Source organism: Taudactylus pleione, unplaced genomic scaffold (genome assembly GCF_031769625.1).
Source record: "Taudactylus pleione unplaced genomic scaffold, aTauple2 ptg000093l, whole genome shotgun sequence".
NCBI lineage: Eukaryota > Metazoa > Chordata > Amphibia > Anura > Myobatrachidae > Taudactylus > Taudactylus pleione.
The window spans coordinates 1136565-1147234 of NW_028284495.1; the positions used below are offsets into that span (position 1 = coordinate 1136565).

General features: G+C 37.8%; 1 protein-coding gene across 1 annotated transcript; it reads left to right on the forward strand.

Moving 5' to 3' along the window:
* The first annotated feature begins 7163 nt into the window (after positions 1-7163).
* On the forward strand, positions 7164-10313 carry PLAG1 (PLAG1 zinc finger). The gene is made up of 2 exons (XM_088469740.1): positions 7164-7429; positions 9009-10313. Exons 1-2 carry the CDS (start codon positions 7188-7190, stop codon positions 10261-10263), a joined length of 1497 nt encoding a protein of 498 aa, XP_088325866.1. The 5' UTR covers positions 7164-7187; the 3' UTR covers positions 10264-10313.
* The last annotated feature ends 357 nt before the right edge of the window (positions 10314-10670 follow it).

Consider the following 10670-nt stretch of genomic DNA (forward strand, 5'->3'; position numbering starts at 1 on the left):
CTAGTGCTAAAATTGCAATTTTATTGTAGAAAGTTATATAATTTAAATAAAAAATATTTAAGACTTCGCTTAAAATCCATAACCATAATCAAAACTTCTGGGATTAAGCATACTACAAAAATTCACATATGACTGCACTCTAGGCCAGTGGTTCCCAAACTGTGTGCCGTGGCACCCTGTGGTGCCTCAGGACAATTGCAGGGGTGCCTCAGCTTGGTGGTCCAGCACCAAATCAAATTATTATCAATGTAATGTAAATATGTGGACAAACAGAAGCGCAGACCTGTTCGCCCAACACATAACTAAACCTAAGGATTACAGGTAAGCACAATTTACTTAAATTTTTTTTTTTCTGAATTTCTCATTAACCAACTTTTCTCATTAACCAAGGCCTAGCGGTGCCTTGAAAACAATACTGATACTCGAGGGTGCCATAATTCCAAAAAGTTTGGGAACGACTGTTCTAGCCAATATAAAACTCTTTAAAAAAACAAAAATATTATAATCCAAAGCAATACTCAAAGGAACACTTTTTAGGAATCTAAAGTCACTTTATTATTTTGAAATGTTATTTGTTTTTAAATTAATATTTATTCAAGTGCTAATATATAGGGTCAGATGTAGTAGAAATCTAATTTTTCATTCGAAAAGTTACCTTTTTTTATCACATGTAATTGTGATTATAAAAAGGGCTTTTCCCCCGACTATATCAAAGTGAATAAAAATTAGAAAAGTATGCCTGCAAGAAGTAGAAAAGTAAAAAAATAGCGTCAGCACAAGAACATAAAAACCATTAGGAGCAAAGGTGATTAAAATCGAATAAACATAATTTTTGCAATCAATTTCTTAGTCAGGGCTGCAACTGGGGGGGGTGGGGGGGTGGGGCTGGAGGTGCATGTGCATCGGTCGCGCCACTGCACCTGCCGTCACTGTCCTCCAGCCTGGTGCCACGGGGGCTCCAAGCCAGACGACCGCTGAGATTTTATTGCCAGCGGGTGCCCGGCTCCTTCTCTGCAGCGCCGCGGTAGTCGGAGGCTGGAGTTCTCTCCTGATCTCCAGCTTCCGGCTCTCCCCACGGGCATGATAGGAGAGATGTCATGACGTCTCTCCCAAAGTTCCAAGGAGCAGCCAGGCGTACGGACGTAGGAGCGGGGTTTAAGGTAAGGAGTGTTTTTTGGGGTGTTTTGTGTAAGCGGCACTACAGGGGCATTACTATGGGGGCATAACCGTATGGGCATTACTACAGGGCCAACACTCTATAGGCACTACTATGGGGCATTACTATATGGGTGCTACTATATGGGCATTACTAGATGGGCACTACTACAGGGGCATTACTATGGGGGCATTACCTCACGGGGCATTTCTATAGGTGCACTGCTGAAGGGGGCATTACTATAGGGGCACTGCTGCAGGGGGCATTACTATTGGGGTATTACCAGGGGGGGCACCAAATTACTGTCTTGCTCCGGGTGACAAAAATTCTAGTTTCGGCCTTGTCTTCGCTCTTACAATGAAAGAAAAAATGTGGACATTATGGTTCAGAATTTTTACAGCACCAACTGGAGACCATAATAAACATGGAAATGGACTGACTTATGAGTCAAACATTTGTTGTTTTTTTTGTTTGTTTTTTACATATATTAGGGAAAAATACTTGTCATTCATTTTCTTGATGTACGTTAATCTGGCAAAAAAATTAAAGATCGCAAGGGATCATGTTAAAATAGGTATTGAAGTTAGCAATGGGGGCAGTGTTGAGTTTGGCTAAAATGAAAATAGTTGAGTGTGTAGGCAGGGATTTTTATAATATCAGATGTTTTGACAAGTGGGAAAGATTTTTATAATTTGCTAGTGTGACGAAGATACAGTGAATACTATGTTGCCTCCCTGTGCTGGAAGAGGAGGAGCAACACAGAGATCCAGGTGAGGGATGAGAAAAGATGCCTTTCCTCAGGCATTTTCATGAAATTCTACCTAACTCGCCATCAAAAGATGGTGAAAACTAAAACCAAATTGTGAGAAATTATTTAGCAGAAACATAAATACATGTGGGCAAATGCAGCAGTATCACTTTGTGCAATATACCACAGCACACTTAAAAAGGTGATGTAGTTATGATACCTACGTATGGGATGCCGGCTGATGAATCACGGTGCCAGAATCCCGATCTGGGACAGAACACTGGTGCGGATATCCCGATGCCAGTTCAGATGCCAGCACCGGAATCCCGACAGCCGGCATCCCGAATGTAAGTATAGCAGGCTGGGTTGGGTGTTAGCCACGGGAGGTGGGAGGGTTAGGTTTAGGCACCGGGGGGGGGAGTTAAGTTTAGCAACAGGCACCAAGGGGGAGGGTTAGGTTTAGGCACTAACTGGGAGGGATAGGGTGCGGGGGGGGGGAGGGTTAGGAAGCAGGAAAAGAGGGTTAGGGGGAGAAGAGGGGAGAGTTTACATATTTACGGACCCCTGTCGGGATACGCTGTCCGTATTTTGACAGCTGGCTTCCTGACTTTTGATATTTACTACCCAACCCCTTAAAGGGATTGGGTAATAAGGGATTTAAAAGAAAGTTCTGTACTTAATCATTCCTCAGGTGGAAAATTAAATTTGTACTTTTTTTTATATTATAATTTATTATCTAAGTTGCCAAACATGTTTCAGTATAAATTAAAACTGGACAATGACATAAAAGGAACACAACACATATAAATGAGGTATAGTGAATTCCACTCATTCGAATTAGCTATAGTAAGAATCTTGTGTGAATCTTCACAGCAGCTTTAGAAAAGCCTATTTTAAAGGGACACATTATGCTTTATTTACAAAGCAGCGGCGTCGGAGGTGAAAATGTAAAACTACACTCGCAGTCAGAGTAAAACCTGGCGTGCTCTACACTGATTGCGAGTGCTGTTTTAAATTTTCACCTCCAACCTGCTGCTTTATAAATACAGCGTGTTGTGTTCATTATATTTACATTTGTAAAATAAATAATATCTTGTCTCAATTTTTTATGTATTGTCAACAAACACCTATTTTGTTAAGAACACAATCGAATACAGGTGTTGGATCTTTTAGGTTTATTTTGGTGCTATGGGTTGACAGTCAATAAGCTAAACCTACATCTTCCTTTTTGTTTTGTTTTTTTTAAGTACTAGATTGAGGAATAAGAGTTTCAGGAATGAAGTTAGTCTACTTAAATATAGCCATTAATAAGGATGTAGTATTAATATTGCGTTTATTACTTTTTTTTGTGATGAGCTAATTTAGCTACTTTTGTAATTATACTTGATGCCAAATCTAAATAGTGGCTATTTATGAAGCCATAGTTTATTAATGTTGTGTTACATATGTGGATTTTGGTCTATGACAAATATAAGAAATGCAACTGGAAATCCAAGTTAACGAGTGGTAGAAACTGGCAGCTTTCCATACTTCTGCTGGTCCGAGCGACATTTTACCAGTTGATGATATTTTAGAAATACATATGATATTCTCTAACCACTAGTTAAACCATTGTTGAAATCATAGTAAAATTAGATGTAATCATTTGATAATGGGTACAATGAACATGGTGTGTTATTATAGACCTAAGTTTATTTTCTTAACTGGTACAGAGACCATTTTGATCCATCCTTTAACCATATTAGGAATGTGTAAAATTTTTGAGACATTTTTATTTTACATTGGAAAAGATGCAAGATCTTGTGGATTTTATAATGAAAACATTGGAAGTACAGTTTAACACCTGTATTTTAGGCTGTTATACAGCATGCTTGGAGATAGCTCTGGTCCATTTAAGATTATTTTCATAACTACTAATTCTAAAGATGAGTTTTCTCTATCTTACCTTGGGTTTATATATTTGTATCTTTGTATATAAGACTATATCATCAAATTATGTTTATAATTAAACATATCTTTGGCCACACAGTTAAGAAGTTCTAACAAAAAATTGTGTTGTTTATAAGTAGATAAATACTACACCATTTTAATTGTATCTTTTATAAGTGCATTTAGGTCTACCACTTGTACAAAGTATAAATACAATGCACAAGCATAGACACAAAAATTTAATTAAAACCATAACCAGGGAGTGACGGGTACAAAGGAAAGCGTACAGCAAGTCACTGTAGCTAGAGTTAAGTTAGTGATGGGCACAACAGCTCTCAGTGATTCTGTGCCCATCGTATAGTCATGCAGAGAGTGTCAGTCACTGAAGGAGACAAGAGACAAGTAGAACTGGTGGTAAAGAGATTACAAGAAAACACAAGAGGGTAGAGAGCCCTTCCCAAAAGCTTACATTCTACAAGGATTTAGTAAACCAGTTGTAGGATGAACTGGGCAAGAGACACAGTGGGAAGTAGGGATGAGAGAGGAGTACGGAGTGCTGTTAGGTGTTAGTGAAAAGGTTTTAAAGTTGGGGAGACTTGAAGAAAGTAGATCTTTCTAGATGAGTGAGTGTTCTCCAGAGGAGTGGCCCACAGTAGAGGTTAGATGCAATCAAAGTACGAATGAAGAGGTTTGTAGGGAGTGTGGACAGAGATGAGGTTGGAGATGTAGGTGGGAGAGGACTGATTAAGGCATATATTGGTTGCAGAGGGGGATGTAGGTTACATACATCAAGAGAGAAATATGAGATGAGCAGCAGCATTAAATATAGACTGGAGTGGGGAGATGAAACAAAGTGTGACACGTGAAAGGAAAAGGTTACAGTAGACACGGCGGGAAATTAGTGCATGAATGATAGTTTGTGGTATCTGGAGTGAGCAAAGGCCGAATCCTAGAAATGTTACGGTGGCGAAGATGGCAGGACTTAGAGATGGCCTGAATATGGGGGTGAAGGAGAGCACAGAACAAAGGATGACACCAAGGAAGCGAACATGGGGGACAGGAGAGAAGTGTTGATATCAATAGAGGGAATGTGAAGGAATCCTGGAAGACAACATAGTAGAACTCTGAAGAAATCACATTGATGCAGTGAAATGTGTTAGCCAACATTAAGGTAGTTTTAGGATCGACTTTACAAATTTGTGATTTTGTTTTGTTTTTTAATGCAGTCTTTATAACCCTAGGGTTGAAATTGAGAATATGGAATCCATGAGAAGTTAAAGATTATAAACAGAGGTTTAATACAGAGATGTATCCGCAAAAATATATGAGAGTGTTAGAAAAAGGAGCTCAGATCTCTGGCAAGCACTGTATTAAAGTTGCACTGATATTAGAAGATTGTGAACCTAAATAACTATAAGGTGTCCTGGTGAATAAATATGATATGCGGATGTACACTAAAAGCACCAAGACCTTTCCACTGTAATACTGATTGAGCACTGGAGAACTGCACATTATCACTTTGCTAGTGAGATACAGACATTAAAAACATTGTGTAATTACCACTTGAAAAAATAACATGGGTCATTTAAGTTCCTAAGAAAAAGTTATTTCTTTGAGTATCGGACAGAGAGCTACGTCTTCCATAAAAAGGTTGATATTTGTCTAATTCCTCTCTCTTGCATGTTTCTGTATTAAATAAGCTGGATCCCAGAAGTTTTGGATCATTAACTTAATTTTTATTTAATGCTTTAAAATAAGCGTTGCAATTTTAACAACTGACTCATTAGAGAAAATTAGGAATTCTGTCATCATAAAACACTTTGAGACCTCAGAGTTGAATCTCGCTGCAATTCTGTTTCCATCAGGTGCAAATTAATATATTTTAAATTTTGGTAATGTTGTTGTAAATTTCAAATATGTGGACATATTGCTGATATAATGGCAACATTGAAAGAGTTTTCAGTTTTTAAGGATCAATCCATTCAAAATAGAAAGCTGAATATGCATCTTACTTAAAAAAATAAAAAAGTACACATTAGATATTAGATTTGTAACACCGTTACTCTGTTATCTACCATGAGACCTCAATATGTATTTAACTTAGTCCTTCAATGCGTTGTTGTGCTAAATATAGAACTAGTAATTAGTGCACACTTAATGCAATATATATATATATATATATATATATATATATATATATAATATAATATAATAAATTTGGTGTTTATTTCCAAACTACTTTAGCAGAGTAAGGTGCATGCTTTTTGTACTGAGCATTAAAGGGAAACGTCTGAGGATTATTTCCGAATATATATATATATTTATTTTTACTGTATATTAAAGTGGAGGGAATTTTCAATATTCACAAAGATCATACTGTTATTGTTTTGTGCTAACCACCATGTTCAGAAAAAAATTGCATACACTGTTCAGAATAAGAAAGGTACAGTATGTGTTGTAGACTGAATAGTTGAATCCCAGTTGCTATGCTATGTGGATGGGGACCATCATATTTAGAAGTCTTTAAACACATATATGGGGGAAATGTAATGAGCAGCAATTTGTCAAAGAGGCAATTTTCAGTGATATTTGCTGCAGGATTTAAAGCAGCGTTTTTTAAATTTGAAAAATGTAACACTTTTTTTAAAACCCCTATAAAAATTACCAAACACTGTTGATTTTGAGAAATTACTTCTTATTAAATTTCCTTCATCATCTCTGTTAATTTATTACCACTTACACCTCTCCAATTTCCCTTAACAGCATTTGGTACAACCAATGCACAATTTCTAGTTCTCCCATGACCTTGTCCTGTTTGCTGTACTGTATCCAGTCTTCTCTCTCTACCGAGTCTTACCTCTGAGTTGATGTTATTTCCAGAGCAGAGAGTGTTTTCTATATACTAGGTGGTGTCATAAGTCAGAATAACACTGACCCCAGCCACCACAGGATGGTTTCCCTATTAAGAACAAGGTGCATGGCACAAAAAAAAAAAATGTTATCTTGAAATCTATGAACTTTAACTCGTACAGGGTTGCTTACTATTAACTTTGATTTCTAAAACTTCTAACATGCAGCACTGTTCCAGAATGACAGTTCTTTATAAATGATTAAGCTTTCATTGCTATAACATCATGTGGCTTTATTCTTGTTTTATGCTTTCAAAGGCATCGCTTAGCTTATTTAGAATAAAACTCCATTGCAATATAGTTATTTTATATTATTTTTCTTTTTTCAGTCCCCTTTTGTTTTTTTTTCGACCACATGGAACTTGCGAAGCCACCAAAAACGCTGTCACTTAGTGGAGTTGGACAGTTGCCAGTTGTCCAACAAGAAGGCCTGGTTTAGGCTGCGATGGCCACTGTCATTCCTGGTGATTTGTCAGAAGTAAGAGATTCCCAGAAAGTCCCTTCAGGGAAGCGTAAACGTGGTGAAACAAAACCAAGGAAAAACTTCCCTTGCCAACTGTGTGACAAGGCATTTAACAGTGTTGAAAAATTAAAAGTCCATTCATACACTCACACAGGAGAGAGGCCCTACAAGTGCACACAACAAGACTGCACCAAGGCCTTTGTTTCTAAATACAAATTATTAAGGTATAAACTCTTATTTATCTTTCAGCTTACATTAACTTTCTGCCCACTTGCAGCATTTGTTGTATACATTCTGAAAGTAATTCAGTGTAAGACATTTGATGTAATGTATTGATTTTTTTTTCCAATAAGGTGTCATTGAAATGTAATTCAGCTGAAATAGGAGTAAATTGCATTATTTTATCATTTATATTGCACAATACAAAAGACAGGTGCGTTTATCAATCACTCAGTATAAATGGTTAATCAAACTGGCAGCTCCACCAGCAGGGTCTGCTACCTGCTAAAAAGACACAATCCAATTAGAAGAGATGGAGCTCTTGTTTGAAGCAATGAACACAATATAAAATATATTAAAAAAAAAAACATTTAATAACACCACTATACACAATTTTTATAAAAAAAATTGAACAATGTTCAGATTTGGTGCAATAGTTTGCTCAAAGCTCAGCAGCAAAGCTAAATCAGAAGTTTAAGATCGCTATTACTCAAACACTGATCTAGTTATCTGATGAATGGGCATGCGATCTGTTACATTCAAAAGATCTTTCTCCTATATATTACTTTATAGCAGCAGTTGTCCTTAATATTGTATCATATCACTGAAAAAGGAATTACTCCACTGTCCAGGTGCCAATCAATATATACACCATCCCCAGGATCTCCTCCCTGTAACCAGGTTCCACCGATCACTGTGTATGCAAAGTATACCGGTACACTTAAAAACAACCTTTATGTTCTGGGTATGCAAAGATAAGAATTCGTCTAACAGGTAATCAATCCCCAGGGTTCTAATACATTGAACTGAGTCTGCTGTGATACTCAGGCACAGGTACCGTGCATATATACACGTGTAGCGGGTGCCGATGCACTAGTCTCTGTGTGTTCGAATCCTGCCCGTTGCGGACGCACTAGTGTGGCTGGTGCCGAAGCACTTCTCTCTGTGTGTACGCAGCTGTGTGAGGCGTCCTGTCTCTGCTGTGAGGCAGTAGCACTGGTTTTCAGACAACCGATCCTTTACTGCTATTTTCTGCTGCTCAGCCAAATATTATTAAAGTATGGATGGGGTACTGCGAGCTTGAGCATCTGCAAACCTTGACGCATTTCTCCGGGTATTCGCATCCCGTTTTATCAGCAGGTTTTTTTTTTTTATATTCTATATTGTTTCTTGCTTAACAAGCGCTCCATCTATTTGAATTGGATAATTTATATTGTCTAACATTTGCTTAATCTGTACGTGTAAGGGCCACAAGGTAAATTATTGTGCTTTATTATAAAGCAGGGGAATGAAACATGCACCCCCCCCCCAGTTGCTGTAAAACTACACATTCCAGCATGCCCTCCCACAGTTTTAGCATACCCTAATAAAAAAAATGCGGCAGAGTGTGCTGGAATATGTAGTTCCAGGTTTGAAAATATAAAACTTTTAGACCTTTTTTTTATTTTTTTACATTTGTGTACACCATTTTATATATAATATATATAATATATATATAGTGTGTATAGGTTTCACTTAAAATTTGCATACTTGTGTTTCATTGCAAACCTAATCATTTTTTTGTGGTTGTATCTATGTTTAAAGGCATATGGCTACACATTCTCCAGAGAAAACCCACAAGTGTAATTATTGTGAGAAAATGTTTCACCGGAAAGATCACCTTAAGAATCACCTGCATACCCATGACCCCAATAAGGAAGCATTTAAGTGTGAAGAATGTGGAAAGAACTACAATACCAAGCTTGGGTTTAAACGTCACTTGGCCTTGCATGCTGCTACAAGTGGAGACCTCACCTGTAAAGTATGCTTGCAGACTTTTGAAAGCACAGTGGTGCTCCTGGAGCACCTCAAAACCCATGCAGGCAAATCTTCCGGTGGTGTTAAGGAGAAAAAACACCAATGCGAGCATTGTGATCGGCGCTTTTACACCCGCAAAGATGTCCGTAGACACATGGTAGTGCACACTGGGAGAAAAGACTTCCTATGTCAGTATTGTGCACAGAGATTTGGGCGTAAGGATCATCTAACCCGTCATATGAAGAAAAGTCACAATCAAGAACTGCTGAAAGTGAAAACTGAACCTGTGGACCTGTTGGATCACTTCACATGCAGTGTTCCTATTAAAGATGAGCTGCTTCCCATGATGTCCTTATCCTCCAATGAGTTGACATCAAAGCCATTCACAAACAGTTTGCAGTTGAACCTCTATAACACACAAATCCAGTCCATGCAGAGTTCTGCAACTACACACCAAATGGTCGCTCCATCATTGTCTTTGGGGATGCCTTGCTCTATAGATATGGATCCTGTCCACCCCTCTCACCATCTTTCGTTAAAATACCCACTCAATTCTACCTCATATGCAATTTCTATGCCTGAGAAAGAGCAACCGTTGAAAGTGGAAATAGAAAGTTACCTTATGGAGTTGCAAAGTGGCATGACATCCTCCTCCCAGGAGTCTCCATCATCATCTAAGTTAAGTTTGGATCCTCAAGTCGGGACATTGGATGATGGCCCAGATGGAGTATCCCTCTCTAAAAGTTCTGTTTCGATTAGTGAACCTCTCAACACATCGTCTCTGGACTTCAGTCAGTTGTTCAATTTCATACCTGTGAATGGCCCTCCATACAATACACCTGTGTCAGTTGGGAGTTTAGGAATGGGCTATTCTCAAGAAGAGGCCAGTTCATCAATGGCACAGCTCCCTCCACAACCACAGGATCCTCAAGACCCTAGCAATAATATATGTTTTGGTTCCTTACACTCATTGTCATCTGCTTTCACAAGCAATCTAAATACAACCACAACATTGCCACGATTTCATCAAGCTTTCCAGTAGGGGTTTATTCATCAAGCTTTCCAGTAGGGGTTTATACAATGGATTGTTTTAGCCGGTTTTAAATCCTAGTGCCAATGAAAAGACATTTGAAACACATGTAACAATCTCTACATTAACAATCTTGTTAAGCCAGTACATTGTTAGCTTTTCACCTTTTTACAAGTGTCTTAATTGTTTATTTTGGTTTTAGACTTCGTGCTATTTGTGGTTGTATTTTATACTGCCAGCTGACTTTTTTATTTTTACCACCAGTAGAAGAAAAAATATTTTTAACCTTTTTAACCTTTTTAATGCTGACTTCCTATGAAATGATTCATATCCCTCAAAATTGAATTAATGAGAATTTAATATCATAAGATTTTATAGTTTGGAAATGCCAAGGTAGTTATGATGTGAACACAACAAAG